The sequence below is a fragment of the Narcine bancroftii genome, chromosome 2 (genome assembly GCF_036971445.1).
Source record: "Narcine bancroftii isolate sNarBan1 chromosome 2, sNarBan1.hap1, whole genome shotgun sequence".
NCBI lineage: Eukaryota > Metazoa > Chordata > Chondrichthyes > Torpediniformes > Narcinidae > Narcine > Narcine bancroftii.
This window is the reverse complement of record NC_091470.1, coordinates 330,822,113-330,839,155: the sequence shown is the minus strand read 5'-3', so window position 1 is coordinate 330,839,155 and position 17,043 is coordinate 330,822,113. Positions and strand designations below refer to the sequence as shown.

Sequence of the window (17,043 nt, the reverse complement as noted above, 5' to 3'; positions counted from 1 at the left end):
CTTGCCACGACTGCAGAAACTGTTCTCTCTCCCTTAGAGAAAGCCTGTTTGGTCGTTCTCGCGCTCTCTCTCTCGTTCTCGCGCTCTCTCTCTCGTTCTCGCGCTCTCTCTCTCGTTCTCGCGCTCTCTCTCTCGTTCTCGCGCTCTCTCTCTCGTTCTCGCTCTCTCTCTCTCGTTCTCGCGCTCTCTCTCGTTCTCGCGCTCTCTCTCTCGTTCTCGCGCTCTCTCTCTCGTTCTCGCGCTCTCTCTCTCGTTCTCGCGCTCTCTCTCTCATTCTCGCGCTCTCTCTCTCGTTCTCGCGCTCTCTCTCTCGTTCTCGCGCTCTCGTTCTCGCGCTCTCGTTCTCGCGCTCTCTCTCTCGTTCTCGCGCTCTCTCTCTCGTTCTCGCGCTCTCTCTCTCGTTCTCGCGCTCTCTCTCTCGTTCTCGCGCTCTCTCTCTCGTTCTCGCGCTCTCTCTCTCGTTCTCGCGCTCTCGTTCTCGCGCTCTCGTTCTCGCGCTCTCGTTCTCGCGCTCTCGTTCTCGCGCTCCCGTTCTCGCGCTCCCGTTCTCGCGCTCCCGTTCTCGCGCTCCCGTTCTCGCGCTCCCGTTCTCGCGCTCCCGTTCTCGCGCTCCCGTTCTCGCGCTCCCGTTCTCGCGCTCTCGTTCTCGCGCTCTCGTTCTCGCGCTCTCGTTCTCGCGCTCTCGTTCTCGCGCTCTCGTTCTCGCGCTCTCGTTCTCGCGCTCTCGTTCTCGCGTTCTCGCGCTCTCGTTCTCGCGCTCTCGTTCTCGCGCTCTCGTTCTCGCGCTCTCGCGCTCTCGTTCTCGCGCTCTCGCGCTCTCGTTCTCGCGCTCTCGCGCTCTCGTTCTCGCGCTCTCGTTCTCGCGCTCTCGCGCTCTCGTTCTCGCGCTCTCGCGCTCTCGTTCTCGCGCTCTCGCGCTCTCGTTCTCGCGCTCTCGCGCTCTCGTTCTCGCGCTCTTGCGCTCTCGTTCTCGCGCTCTCGCGCTCTCTCTCTCTCGCTCTCGCGCTCTCTCTCTCTCAAGCAATAATCCATTACTCCAAAGCGTGTCTAATTAACACTTACTTGTGAAGCCTGGACTGTCTGGCTTGAGCAAAGCTCTGGCATTTTAAATGAGATCTGTTTTGTGAAATATTTGTTGTGACCTACACTACCCCCACAATCTATCTCCTTCAAAAACATATCTATATACAATATAAAATATGATATAATCTGTCATACATCATAGAGATGAAATTATACATGTTTCCCTTTCAAATTAGAATTACCATATCACTATACACGGGCAGGGTCATAGATGATCCCTTAAGAAAGATCTTGGCTGAAGATAGCAGAAGAAAGTTTTAGTAGACAAATCAGATTTATCCCTTAGCTGTTCGAATGCTCCTGCTCATAAGTTCTCAATAAACATGATCCCTTTCCGGCACCAGATGTCCAGGATCTTATTATCCAGAGTCATGGGTATTAATTTGTTCTGGGTCAAGGGCACTTTAGGAGATATCCACACCTTTGTTCTGAACTCCAATAAATATGTTAAACATGATCTGCTCTTTGTACATCTGTGTAATAGAGTGATTTCTTTTGAGAATAATTTATAATGACTTCTAAAATATTTGGCTTGTTTGTGGAACCTGTGGGAGGGCCACAATTCTTAGTGGCTCCAAATAATTCTGCAGTCTGGAGTGATCAAGTATCTCAGTTGGTCCATCAGTGGAAAGGTTTCTCAAATGCACTGGACTGAATCTGTTTGTGTGAGGTTAGATGAGAATAATTAAATCTTAATTCTATTAAATTGTGACAGAAGTACATTATGGGCAATTGGGGTCTGAACTACTTGGAAATAAGAGTCACACACTTTTCCCTTGCTAAAACAAAATTGTTTGGATTTTATCTGGTTTATTTTGGAGTTTTCTCAGTGTGTGGTGAATTGGTGGTTACTCAGTTTGTTTGATTTCTTCAGTCAGTGAATGTAATTGTAAATCAAGTCTGACTAACAATTTCAAAACTGCAGTACAAGTGAGTTGCATGATCCTGAGCCACATTTGTATGAACTTAACCAAGGTGCATTAAATGTAGAAGAACCAGGATGTTGTTCTGAAACAATCGTTTTCATCATAAGGGTGAGAAAATCTGCAAATTTAATCATGCCCCATGTTATTTATTGAACATTACAGCATAGTACAGGCCCTTTTGTCCATGATGTTGTGCTGACCAATATTAACTTGCTCAAAAATCTAAGCCTTCCCTCCCTCACAACCATAACCCTCTATTTTCCTTTCATCCATGTGCCTGTTTAAGTATTTACTGTCCATATTGTACCAGCCTTCACCAAAACCCCTGGTAAGGCATTTCAGACACCCACTACTCTTTGTAAATATATATTAAAAAAAATTACTTAACCCTGACATCTCCCCTCACTTTGTACATAAATGGACTGATATTAATGGTTCCTGGTTGTTTCTCAGCTAAGAACAGAAAGCAAATTTTTTGTCATCCTTGATCAGGGTAGCCATGAGGATGGCAGTACATTCTATATTTACACAGCACAGATGAACATGCTGCCCTTGGTTGAAAGACGGAAAGACTGGATAGGAAGGATGAAAAAAAAAATAATATTGAGTCGATGCTTTTATTGGTGCTTTTCCAATGATATGTTCATATTTTTTCCTCTGCACATCGGTGTTGTAGCAAAGCAAAGCCAGTGCTGCCAGAGACTGGACAGACCAGGAAACCTTGCTTCTTTTAGAGGTGAGTGTTTCTTATTAACTTCATTTGTCTGATGAGCTGAATATTTATTTCCTGAAGAAGCACTTTACAACTCTACTTCAAACAAACGAGCAAATCTGAATGCACAAAAGCAAGCACATTATGATGTGAATTTAAAAGCATGGAGCTGATAGGCATTGTTTGGGCTTTGTAACAGTGTTCTATACAATCTTTGCAGATGGAAAAAAGCAGAAAAAATGCACTGAATAGGCTGTGCTTTCATCAAGTATGAGAAGAAATTAAAAATGCAGTTCTGTTCTGTTTAAAAGATAGTGAAATCTGATCAATTTGATGCTTGGAAAATGTGTATTTCAGAAGATGTTTCCAACCCTTTGTTAACTGTATCTTAATTACTGGAAGAATACATTATAGTTTTCATTTTCTACTTTGTTATCTTCTATTTTTAGCTTCTGGTATAGCTCCAATTTTTCTTTTTGCATTTGGAAGCCATACCTTTATTTATGAAGTCTGGAAATGCCTCATTAACTCCATATTTTAGCCCTCTTTGCTGCTTTGTACTTCAGTTACTTCCTGTGTTTTGAGGTATTTTGTGTTTGAAAGAAACTACATCAAAACAAGTTCCTTTAATTGAAGTGATAACTTGCAATTGGTAATTTGGTGACTAAAGGCAAAAATTGATGATTTGAAGGAGGTTGAATAGATAATATTATTTATACGCATCACAACCAAATAATCTAAAGGTATTAAAAAGCTCCAAGGACAAATCATATACTGAACGTCTGACCCTGCATTGTTCGAACATAAAACATGACAGTACAGGCCCTTTAACCCACAATGTTTTGCAGATCTATGTAAATCTACTCCACCAGAATTAATTTTTTTCCTACCTCATACCCAAACCCTCTTTTTTTCTTGCATCCAATCTTTTAAATGTCCCCATTGTAGCAGTCTTCATCACACACCCCTGGTATTGAATTTCAGGCACCCACCACTCTTGCCTCTGACATCTCCCCTAAACTTTCCTCCACTCACCTTAAACCAATGTCCTCTTGTATTTGCTGCTGTCACACTAGAAAAAGTTGCTGGCTATTCACCCTATCTAAGCCTTTCATATACTTGTATACCCCTTTTCAGTCATTTCTCATCCTTTGTTGCTCCAAAGGGAAACACTCCAGATTTGCTGTTGAGAGTTTCGTTCAAAGTAGAGTTGTAAACTGAATACTTGTTCAGGATGTTCAACCTCCTGTTGAACAATAGGATGAGCAAAATTTAAATTCTTCCATGATTTTTTTTTTGTCCCTGTTTGTGCTGACATGTGTTGTTAGATTGAAGAATTTTTAATGCTATGAATTGTTTTACCTGCTTTATATTGTATCTTCAGTGTTTCTTCAAAATAGTCATGTAAATAAAGGATTTGCATGCATGGAAAAAAATTACGAGGCTCCTTCAAATTACTGCGGAAAAGCCCAACAAGTTTAAAAACTTGCAGAGGCAATTTTTCTCCATTCATTGCAATTTGTGAAGGTTTTCAAGAGATTTTAATAATAATTTAAACAAGTAGATGGGTGTACGTGATTCCACGCAATATTTTGACTAAAGTGCAAATATTTCTGTTATGAAGGTTAATGTTTAGGGTAACACAGTTAGCGTAACGCTGCTACAGTGTAAGCAATTGGGACTTTGGTTCGAATCCTGCGCTGACTGTAAGGAGTTTGTATGTTTTGCTCGTGTCTGTGTGGGTTTACCCTGGGAGCTCCGGTTTCCTCCCACCCTTCAAAATGTACCGGGGATTGTGGGTTAATTGGGTGGCATGGGCTCGTGGACCAAAAGGGCCTTTTACCGTGCTGTATTTCTAAATTTATATTTTTCAGTTATTATAGCAAGAGTGGGTGTTGTGATTTGATGTTATTTGTCATTGTGGTGCTAGATGGCAAGCCTATTACTTCAAAGTAATGATTATCTTCAAATAGATCACTTTGGCTGTAAAATAGCTTGAGGACAAAATTGGACTGTAAGACTGAGAAAATGTAAGATATTGTTCATTGTTTGGTCAGATTGACTGCAGATTCTAACCTGCCATGAGCTTTCCTGTGCTGGTTAAATGGCTGAAAGTTTAATTTTGTAGCTTCAATTCATTGATGTGAAATTGTAATAATTTTCATTTTTAGGCTCTGGAAATGTACAAAGATGACTGGAATAAAGTATCTGAACACGTTGGAAGCCGTACACAAGATGAGTGCATACTGAACTTCTTGCGGCTCCCCATTGAAGACCCCTATCTGGAAGACACCGATTCTTCCCTTGGTCCTTTGGCCTTCCAGCCTGTTCCTTTCAGCCAGTCTGGCAATCCTGTCATGAGCACAGTGGCATTTCTAGCCTCTGTTGTGGATCCACGAGTGGCTGCAGCTGCTGCCAAAGCTGCTTTAGGTAAGAAACTTCTGAACTTCGTTTCCAGAAGCTGTTTTCTTTGAACATGAATTCAGCCTGATATGAAAAGAGACTGCAATGTCAAAACAAATTAAGCTGGACGTGGAAGTTCTTTATCTTCACTTCCCATATTCAAATGACAAAAAATTAGCTGCATAGTCAACTCTTTTTGCTTCCTTTGCTTTACTTGACTCTTTGATTCATGCAGATATCATGTTAAAATTCAATGTAATTATCACTGCTGTATTTTCTGTCAGTTAGATATGTTCTTCCATCTTTCGAAAATTTTACCATTTCCATAAAATTGTTGCTGCCATGTCCTTTCCTTGGAGAGCAGGATTCCAGGATCCTTTTTTAAAAAAAACTGCTAGAAGAACATTGACAATAAAATAGTGTTAGTGGCGGCAAAGGGATTGTCAATATTTTTGGGTTGAGATCCAGGATCAGGACTGTCTTTTGTGGGAAGATGGCCTTCATTTGAGAAGAGAGGGACCGAGTTAAGACAGAGACCTTGTGATCTCCCTGGGGCCATAGCACACTTAAGTCAAAGCCTTGTGTTTTTTCACCTCGTGTAACATAATTTTTTGTTTTTTATGTAGTTGGTAGGAGAGAAGTATGGAAGAAACTAAAACTTCACTGCTTCACAGGAATGGGGGCCATAATCTTTGGGGGGGGGCCCACAGACAAAAATAGTTTGAAAATGATTCATCAAGGTGATGGTGAGTGGTGAGACTGAGGGAAACAGTTGAAACCAAACAAATGTCACAAAAATGCTAAAGCATTTTTATTCACAGTATGTTTCCCCAAACAGTGGTGAGATATTTTAAAATGTAATATATTCAAAATTCAAGATTTTGATACTGTCTTGTAAGAATAAAGAAATGTAATATTACAAAAAATGTTCTTTTGCCTGCTGTAAAGTAGATAGTGCTACTATTTCTATTACCCAGCACCCCTTACAGGAAGAGAAAAAGAAGCAACTGTGAATCCCTTCAGAGGTGTTGAATTTGCCTCAGTTCTAGAGCAGTGGTTCTTAACCTTTTTCTTTCTACTCACATACCACTTTAAATATTCCCATTACATACTCTGTGGTTAGTAAGGGATTGCTTAAAGTGATATGTGGGTGGAAAGAAAAGGTTTGAACACCACTGTTTCAATCATACCTAATTGACTCATTATATGCAAGGTTTCATAACTCCAAAGGAAATGGGCCAATGACAAATTTTCTCAAGCAAAAGCAGTCACAAATGGGTCTAGAGCAGTGATTCTTAACCTTCCCTTCCCACTCAAATACCACCTTAAGCAATCCCTTACTAATCACAGAGCACCAATGGCATAGGGATTACTTAAAAGTGGTATGTGAGTGGAAAGAAAAAGGTTGAGAACCACTGCTCTACAGCCACACAGACTCCACTTCAAACCATTAGTATCCTGCGCTTCAGATCCAAACCTCCTGTTTTAATCAGGAAGCCTTCAGCGCCTGAGGCCCTTCGGGTGCCCTCAGTACTCTTTCGATTCTTGGTTCCAGTACCTGGTCTCAGCAGCCAGTGTCCTGCACCCCGTGTGAGTCCTTTGATGGTATGCTGCAATGATCACCACTCTTTATGGTGGTCTCCTTTGCTTCTCCTTCTCAATGGGGCAGGAGGGGGTGCATTTTTCCCCCTTTCTGGTGCCTTGCACCAGTCTTCTCCCCTGGAGTATGGCAACCCCTTGTATCCACTGCTGAACACAAACGCTGCCATCTTGGACACAAGATTGTTGGCACCCTTTAAGCAAATTACTGTACTGTCTTTGGGCAGACAGCCTCTGTGTCTGACCTGGGGATCTGGGATAGACTGGTCTGAGTTCAGATGTGCTGCCTTGAGGTGGTCAGTGGTAAATCTGTCCTGCCGCCTGCCAATGTCCAAGGTGAAAACAACACTGTCGCTCTGCAATATCTTGAATGGGCCTTTGTAGGGGAATTGTAGGGATGTCCCTTGCTAACCTCTCTGAAAGAAAACTAATTCAGTGGACTACAGGTTTGCTGGCACATGGCAGGGTGGAGAGCCGTGCCGGGAAGGTGACAGAGGTTTCTATTTATCTGTTTGTTCTTCAATCACTGGAGCACTGGGTTGTTGGCTGGTAGGGTTGAAGTGAATGTCCCCTGGGATGCTAAGTGGAGAACCGTATACCATTTCAGCTGACCACGCTGGTAGGTCTTTTGGTGCTGTGTGACCCAAGTGGACAAGAAAGCTCTGGTGCACGTCTCTGTGACTCATGTGGGCAGGGATATCGCTTCCAGCCAATGGATAAAATTGTTGATTACTGTGAATAAATACCGTATACTTTGGCTCACAGGGAGTGAGCTGACTGTCAAAATGCACTGTGCTGGGTCGAAACTCTGGAGTGGGGCCTTGGTGTGTCTGTACACTTTGATGCATTGGCAATTCAAACAAGTCTTAGCCCACAGTGTTACATCGCGGTGGAGGCCAGGCCACACAAACTTGTCAGACAGCAGGTGGACCATAAACCTTGTGGTAGGATGTGACAGACTGTGCATTCGGTCGAACACCCGCCGTTGCCAGGTCGAGGGTAGAATGGGTCTGGGGAAACCTGTGAGCATGTCGCACAGTAAAGACTGGCACCCCAGTGAAGAAATTGCTAACCTTCAGGCTGGTGTTGGTGGTCCGGTCGGCCTGGGTATCTGCATCTTCTGCATCGTCTTTGGCTAGCTGAGCAACATTGAGCCCTCTTGAGATGGTGACAATGTCTGGTCTGGACAGTGCGTTGGCCACCGCGTTGGACTTGCCTGTGATGTGGCAAATGTCCATTGTTTACTCCGAAATGCAAGATGGATGTTGTTGTTGCCTCGCCGGCCACAGGTCCGAGACCTTGCTGAGTGAGTGGGTGAGAGGTTTGTGATCTGTGAAGGTCACAAAAACCCTTTCTTCTAACATGTACTGGAATTGTTGTATTGCCAGGTACAGGGCCAACAGCTCATGGTTAAACGTGTTGTATTTGATTTCTGGTGTTCAGAGATGTTTTCTGAAGAAATCCAGGGGGTGACACTGTTCATCACCCCACTGCTCCAACACTGCACCAACTGCTCTGTCCGGGGCTGGGTGGGGGTGGGAGGGGGAGAAAGGGAAGAGTCTGGATGGGCCACTTTGGTTGCCTGGAATGGTTCAATGGTTTCACGTGTCCACTGGAGGACCTTGTTGAGCTTGATGAAGTTGAATTGGGGTTGCATGAGGGTAGCTGCTCCCACGTGGAAACGATGATAGAAGTTCACTATCCCTAGGAATTTTTATAGGCCCTTGATTGTGCTCGGCCTGGTAAGACGTTGGATGTCTTCCACCTAATCTGGCAGCAGTGTGGCTCCCTCTCAAATGATGCGGTATCCCAGGAAATCAATAGTTTCCAAGCCGAACTGGCACTTAGCCAGGTTCACCATGGGTCCGAACTCCAACAACCTGTCAAAAAGGCAAATGAAGTGCTGGCATCAGGGCTGGCAACGAGAATGTCATCCAGGTAAACAAAGATGGAATCAAGGCCCCTGCCAACCGCGTCCATGAAACATCTGGGCTGTGTTCTTTAGTCCAAAAGGCATCAGAAGGAACTTGAAAAGGCTGAAAGGTGTAATCATGGCCATTTTTGGGACATCATTGGGATGCACCAGAATCCAATGGTACCCTTTGAGGTTCTCTTTGGAAAAAAAATCCGGCAGCCCTAGAACCTTGTGGCAAAATCCTGGACATATGGGATAGGGTATCTTTCAGGGATGGTGGCATTGTTGAGTCATCTGTAGTCGCTGCACGGGTGCCAACTACCGCAGTTCTTCTGGACCATGTGCCCAGGGGCTGTTTGAACAGCGGACGATACCCAAGACCTTCATGGCGGTGAACTTGGTCTTGGAGGAGTTTGTCCTGCAGGAGATGCCGAGGCCCATGCATATACCTGAAACCCTGTGATCTCTGTGGTGCTCCACGCCATGTGCTGGTTTAGCATCGTGGAGGTTGGGCACCAACAGTGACGGGTTCTTGGTCAGCTAGCAGGCATATTCATTACAGTCCAGAGCGTGGATTTCTTACAACAGAAAGGAATGTTCCTGTAGAGTAAGGAGGTATGGCTGGAACACAGTAGTGTTGTTCAAATGGCAACTGTTCTTGTCCACCAGGAGCTCATGTGCCCGGAGGAAATCTGCTCCGAATAGGGCTTTTCCCACAGACGCAATCGTACAATTCCAGTGGCAAACCATGTCCGCGGCGTGGATTGTGGCCAGGTGGGTGCCGAAACTGAGAATGGAGGAACCATTGGCTGCCTGTAGGCGAAGGCCCTTGGAATTGTGTTGGAGTTTGAAATAAGTCAGTGGAATGAAGCTTATCTCTACTCCCATGTTGACTAGGAAATCTCTCTTTGTTCACTGGTCCCTGAGATAGAGTATGCCTTTATGTGCCAACCACTGAGGCCTCTATTGGTGGCTGGTCTGTCCGTTTCCCACTGTTGTACTTGATTTGGCGTTGGGGTATGAGCATGGAGGGGCACACCACTGGGTGTTACAGCCCCATCTACGGTGGTAGAAACAGTAATCTCTTTGTGGTTGGGCCTTGGCTACTGCTGGAGGGCCTGGTTGTGGGTGGGGGTGGGGGGGGGGCTGAACTGGCGGTGCCAACGGCATAGATCATTTACACATGTATCAAGCTCTGTTGCGGGTTGCAGAAAAGTCTGTCTGCTTCCTTGGCTACCAGGTGTGGTGTGCTGAAATCCATGTCGGATATTGCTGAAGAAACGTGCACCGGTAGCTTGGAGAGGAACAGGGCCTCGAACAAGAAACAGTTTGTGTTTTTGCCTGCTTAGGCCAACATTTATGTTCATGAGCTCAGGGGTTCCTATCGGCCAGGCCTTGCATATTCAGAATGCTCGTGCCGGCTGAGTTCAGGGAATTGAGAAGGAAACGCCACAATTGTTTGTACTTGCACTCCATTGGAGGATTTTCCACGAAGGAGCTTAATTTTGCTGCGGTAGCGACATCCAGGGCACTGATGATGTGCCAGAACTTGGTAACCTCCAAGATTATGCCTCTGATCTGGAAATGTGCCTCGACCAATTATGACCAATTCCTGGGCTGATTTGTCCAGAAAGGTGGGAAATGCACCCCCACAGTGTTGGCTGCAGCTGTTGTGGCTGTAGCAGTGGTAGCATCCTGCATTTTGTCATGTTTGAGGTGGGTTCCAAAGACATCCACACAGCACAAGGTGAACCAATAACTGAACCTTATTTTGAATTACTCGTGCTGCTTGAGGAGATTGCCCACTTCCTGTGAGGGGCACGCTGGCCTAAAGAAGTGATGTCAGCACGTCGCAGCGCCACTCTCCATCTAGCGGCACGCAACACTGAAGCGGTGCAGTCCCTGGGCAACGTGTAACCAACTGTGGGCTTTTCAGAAGGAGGCCCACGCCATCTTGTGTCAGATGACTGGGGTGGCGATTTGGCCTGTCTAACCGGGCGGTCATTCGGCCTGCTACAAGATGTTTATTGTTTCTTGAGGTCTACCAATGCAACACAAGTACAACACTTTTGGGTTAATTCATTTTTTGAGTTGTACATCAGCAGGCAAGGAAGGAAATGCTGAAATTTGACTGACATATAGTTGTAATGGTGATCTCAATGGGAGTGCTGCAGATTGCCTTTCTCTTACTGTGATTGATAAGCCAGCTCAAACATTTTTAAAATCTATTTTCAAAACATGGTTCTAATTTTAAATTTCTACTTTTTATTCTGGTTTTTTTTTTCTCTTTATCTTGTCAGGTTTCAATGTATATTCAATTAATGGTTGTAATCTCTGTTGGATAAAATGACTTGAATGGAATTGTGTTTGAGTGTGGATTATATTAACCATGTGGCATACCAGTGTGATCTGTTTGGAAGTTAGCCATGGAACCATAAGGTACAAGAGCAGAAGTAAATTATTTGGCCCATCAGGTGTTTTCTGTCATGAGATGATCCACTCTCTCACTCTGCCCCACTCCCTTGCCTTTTCCCCCATCACCTTTGTTACCCTGAAGTCTGAGTCTCTGCCTTAAATGTACTTGGCCTCCACAGCTGCCTGTGGTAACATATTCCAAATGTTCACCACTCTCCGGCTAAAGCAATTTCTCTGAATCTCCAACCAAAGGAAACAACTTTGCCTCATCTCATCTGTCCGGGCCTTTCAACATTCAAAATGCTTCAATGAGGTCCACCCTCATTCTACTGAACTCCAAGAAGTACAGATTAACAGCAAAATTGAGTAGTGACAACACTTGCCAAATTTAAGTTCCCCTTCACTTCCAGTAATAATCTGTTAGCCCCAGGAATTGATGTATTTTTTTGTTGCTATCTCCATCCTTGTGCTCCTGAGCATGAAATTTGGATAGAATATTCTTAGGGTTTTTGCCAAAACTGTGGTGGAACGTGATATTGTGGGCACGTTCCCTACTGAACTGGGCAGGCTGGCTCACCTGCTGAACTGATAGCCCTTCCCCTTAAGACCCCTAATAAAGGCTGAGAGCCCTAGTCTCCTCCCTCATACCTGTCCTTGGACTTGAGCCAGCAGCATGCTGAGGCATTTTTGGATCTTTAGATCAATAAAGCCTTTAGCCCTTACTTCGTGTCTGTGAGTGGTCATTGATCATGCTTGGATATTGGCAATTCATCTTTCTTGTATGGGATTCAATGGATGATTCTGACAGGTCATCCTTGAAGAAAAAAAAATAAATAAATCTTAATATTTCTCCATCTTGATGGCAGTTAAAAATTCATAAAAGCTAAATTGTATGTTGCATCAAGTCTGTATCCAAGCATCTGTATAAAAATGCAGAAGAGGAAACGAGAAGCTGATAAACAGAATACAACTACATTTGGTTGGAAATTTTCTAATCTGTAACACATGCTCGCTGCCATCAGCAGAAATAGTAATCTACATTAGTATTTGAGCTGATTTTGCATGTTTCTGCTGGAAAAGAGATTGTGGATTGATTTTGTAAGTACTTGAAGAAAATGAAAATGGTGGTTGGAAGCTGTTTTAAATGCTGATGGATGAAAAAAAATATGCAAGTATCTGTACTTCTTTTTGCAGAGGAATTTTCCCATGTCAGGGAAGAAGTACCAGTTGAACTGGTGGAGGCACATGTGAAGAAAGTTCAAGAGATGGCCCGGACTTCTGGGAAAGTGGATCCTTCCTATGGTTTAGAAAACAGTGGCATTGCAGGCACTGCTCCAGAAGAGCCAGAGAAAATTGGTAAGTTTAAATAGTTGCACCCTTCTCTTACATATTCAGCTTGCATTATTGATGCAAGTTAATTTTTAGTATGCTCATCATGGTGACTTTTAATTTCAAAATATATTTATTCAACATAAAAAACAGTTTCATACACATTATGCAGATGTACATTGTGCTCCTATTTTCATTTTTTAACAGAAAAACCAACATGTACACCAATGTTCACATACACCCTCCGATATAAGCCTGCATCATGGTGACTTTTGTCAGGATCATTTTTTGTCACAGAAGGCACTTCTCTTTTTTTTACAGGGACCCAAGTCAATAATAAGTTCATCTCCTGATTCACATTTTAAATTTCTTTTCATGTCCCATTAACCACTGCTTTTGCCTTGAAGATCTCTTCAGTTGCTCTTGGAGCCCATTTTATATTCAAATGGACAATCAGATTTGAGGCATTGTTGAAAGTTTATTAATAAAACTTTTCATAATCCTTTAAGGATTATTATTCATAATGGCCAAATTTCATGTGATCAGTTGACATCTTCACAACTTCCTGAACAGCGCCGTCGTACCAACGTGCTTCAAGGTGGTCACTATCATCCCTGTGCTGAAGAAGCCCTTGGTGTGCTGTCTCAGTGACTACTGTCTTGTTGCACTCAGGTCCACCATCATAAAGTGCTTCGAAAGGCTAGCCATGAGCACATCAAGGTTCAGCTATTCCCCTCACTGGACACCCTGCAGTTTGCGTACTGTCCCAACTGATCTACAGACAACGCCATTGCCACCACGCTCCACCTAACCCTCACCCACCTGCAAAATAAAGACGTATGTTTGAATGCTGTTCATAGACTTCAGCTTAACACAATCATTCTGCACCACCTGATTAAGAAGTTGAACCTGTTAGGCCTAAACACCTTTCTCTGTAACTGGATCCTTGACTTCCTGTCTGGAAGACCTCCGTCAGTCTGGATCAGAAACCGCATGTCCAACACCATCCCACTGAAACTGTCGAGGTAGTCAAAGAGCACCAAATTCCTTAGCGTACACCTGGTAGAGGCTCTCTCCTGGTCACCCCAACACCTGATCAATTGCCAAGAGGCCCAACAACGCCTTTACTTCCTGCAGTAGTTGAGGAAAGCTCCGCTTCCACCCTCCATTCTCTCTACATTCTACAGGGGATGCATTGAGAGCATGCAATGTAACTGCGCCACTGCCTGGTTTAGGAACTTCCATCTCAGAATGCAATTTCCTGGAGCAGAGAATGCTGAGGGGATTATTAGGGTCTATCTCCTTGCCATGATGGTCATTTATAACGGTCTCCCACAATCTTTTTTCCCTCCTGCCATCCGGGAAGAGGTACTGATGTGTTTGGGCCCTCATGACCAGATTACAAGACAGCTTTTCTCCATGCTGTGAGGCTTCTGAACTTTAGGGACACAGGGATAATATATATAACATGATATTTAATGAGAGATGTTATTTATGATACATTATTTATAAAAATTGTTTATAAGGTCATTTATCTATGTAAATAACCAACTCCCCAGTCCAGAGAAACGCTACCTCGTTTTCACTGTACACTGCAAGGTTTATGGTATGAATGTCAAATAAACACAACATGACTTGAGCTATTGAAACATCTGCTTTTATTCAGTTACTCATGACTTGGAGAACACATGTCTTAGAATTTGAAGATTGTGTGTTTAAGTTTCATTCAAGAACTGTGCAAAAAAAATTGGATTCTCAGTTCATGTATCATATGTGTTGTGATGTCAAAGATACTGTTAATGGATTCGTAGTGAATACATTTAAGACTTGATTTAACATAATTTAATAGTTTTGCTATTTTTTGTTGGAGCACTGCATTAAACTGTTATCACTGAGGTATGATATCTATGCTATCTATTTCAAAGAGATTTACTATTTTTTTAATAAAGCATCTTCACAATTGAAGTTGAGTTAGACAAACTAAATGGATTAAAGATTGATAATCTCCCAGACCAGATGAGGTCCACCAGCAGGTTCTGAAAGAGGTGGCTTTGGAGATTGTGGACACATTGGCGATGATCTTCCAGATTGTAAAGTTGCAAATATGGTTCCATTTTTTTAGAAAAGTGGGAGACAGAAGAAAGGATAAGTCTGACGTCAGTGGTTGAGAAGATAGTAGAGTTGATCCTCAAGGATGAGGTTATGAAATACCTGGAGATGCATGTCAGGATTGGACCAAGTCAGCATAGTTATTTTTAAAGGGTAGATCCTGCCTGACCAACTTATTAGATTTTTTTGAAGAAATCTCAAGTAGGATAGACAAAGGGGAGAGTGTGGAAGTTGTATATTTGGATTTTCAAAAGGCTTTCGATAAGGCTTTTAATAAGATGAGGGCCTGTAGAATTATAAGAACGATATTAGACTGGATAGAAAATTGGCTATTAGGGAGGAAGCAAAGCTTTGAAATTAAGGGATCCCATTCAGGATGGCTGCAAGTGGTGTTCCACAGAGGTCAGTCTTGAGGCCACTGCTGTTTACAGTTTATATTAATGATTTGGATTATGAAATGAATGGTTTTGTGGCCAAATTTGCAGATGACACCAAGATAGGTGGTGGTGCAGGAAGTGTTGAAGAAACCATAAAGTTGCAAAAGGATTTGGGCAGATTAGGAGACTGGTCAAAAATATGGTAGATGAGATACAGTGTTGAGAAGTGTTTGGTTCTACATTTTGGCAGTGGAAATAAACGGGCAGAGTACTATTTGGATGCGGAGAAAATTCAATCCTCAGAAATGCAAAGGAACCTTGGTGTCCTCGTTCAGGGCAACCTAAAAGTTAATGCCTAGGAGGGATTGGTAGTGAAGAAAGCGAATGCTATGTTGGCATTAATTTCAAGAGGAATAGCGTATTAGAGTAAAGAGGTGTTGATGAGACTATGGAGCACTGGTGAGACCTCATTTGGAGTACTGTGTGCAGTTTTGGGCTCCCTATCTTTGAAAGGATGTGATGTTGGAGAGGGTACAGAGGAGATTTACTAGGATGATTCCTGGAATGCAAGGGATAACATATGAGGAACATTTGGCAGCTCTTGGATTGTGTTCATTTGATTATAGAAGAATGAGAGGGGATCTATCTCATGAAGACATTTTGAATTTTGAAAGGTTTTGACAGAGTGGATGTTGATAAGATGTTTCCCTTGTTGGGTGAATCAAGGACAAGGGTGGGGGGGGGGGTCACAGTCTTAAAATTAGAAGTTATCTAGTTAAAACAGAGATGAGGAAGAACTTCTATAGTCAGAGGGTCGTGGATCAGTGGAACTCACTGCCGCATACAGTGGTGGAGGCCAGATCAATAGGAGAATTAAAACAGGAAATTGATAAGTATCTTAATTTGTAAGGGTATCAAGGGATATGGGGAAAAGGCCCATAGTTCAGCTTAGTGAAGAGTGATGGAACAGACTTAGTTGGCCTAGTGGTCTGCTTCTGTACCTTTATATTGTGATCTTGTGAATTTGTATGATTACAGAAACAACAACAGTATGATGTCTAATTAATCAGTTTGGCTTATTCAGTAGAGTATTGGCACAAAATAAACTAGCCTTATTGCCTTCAAACATTTCCAAAAACATGGCATCTCCAGGGAGGTTGAAAGATGCTTGATGGAAAAAATTGTTCTTGGCGAATCTTTTTGGAGTGAGGATGTATCCTGAAACAAATGCTCACAGACTTTCAAAAGAGTTGAGAATGGTCAAATGGAGAAAGTTTGGGTGATGAGCAGCAAGATATGGGGGGAAAGAAATTCTGAAGGTGGGGTGACTATTTTTGCTGATAATATTGGGTGATAACATGATGGGGTACCATTTTGCAAACTGAAGAGACAGATCATATAAAAATTTGTGCATGGTATAAGGTTATTCAACATCTGTTATTTCTCTACCAAAATACCATAGATATTATTTCACTGATCTTCATAGCCCAAGTCAGATTTTTTTTTGAGGGGGATTGACAAGATGTTGAGGTGGAAACTTGTTTCTCAAATACCACAATTTGAACGACAAGCATCTGAAGAATCCAGGAACAGTTGTGCAGTGTCATTTTCCTTCAGTATCTCATTTCAACAAATAGTATCTGTGAAGAATGCCTGGCCTCCACTGATATTGATGTGAACCAGGTCAAAACTTTAAGTGAGGAACCTTTTAAAATCAGATCTTAACCTCTGCCCACTATCATGCTTTGGGTTCACTAGTGCTTCCATGTAAAGTCGTACTTTATATCTGGGCATGGATTACTGTTCACCTGAAGCAGACTATTTGGGTAACTAATTTATTGTCTTTGCATTTAATGCAAGAAAACTTGATGAAGTTTACTTCATGGCAGCTCAGTGTGCCCATTTTTTCGATCTTGCAGCTATGCTCAGTTTTCATTGCAATGTTTTGCCAATTTTGTTGGGACTGATGATAAACAATGATTCAACAAAGTTAAAATTATTGCTGCTACACTGATCAGTAAATTCTAAATTAGAGCACAAAGAATCTCTGCATCAGCAATGTGGATAACTAGTTACGAATTTAGATTTGTAAATTGAAATGGAACCAAGCAACATTCATTTGATATCTTAGAAATAAAACCAAGATAGCTATTTCTTGCTTTATCCTGATGTTAA

At 42.8% G+C, this 17,043-nt stretch overlaps 1 protein-coding gene across 3 annotated transcripts in view; it reads left to right on the top strand.

The window, feature by feature from the left end:
• smarcc1a (SWI/SNF related BAF chromatin remodeling complex subunit C1a) overlaps positions 1-17,043 on the top strand; it is a 157,543-nt gene that overhangs the window by 86,153 nt on the left and 54,347 nt on the right. For all 3 annotated transcript variants that reach the window (XM_069922057.1, XM_069922056.1, XM_069922055.1), the window contains exons 19-21: positions 2,686-2,745; positions 4,893-5,151; positions 12,248-12,409. In XM_069922057.1, the coding sequence (XP_069778158.1) occupies positions 2,686-2,745; positions 4,893-5,151; positions 12,248-12,409 (481 nt within the window). The remainder of the gene's footprint in view (positions 1-2,685; positions 2,746-4,892; positions 5,152-12,247; positions 12,410-17,043) is intronic.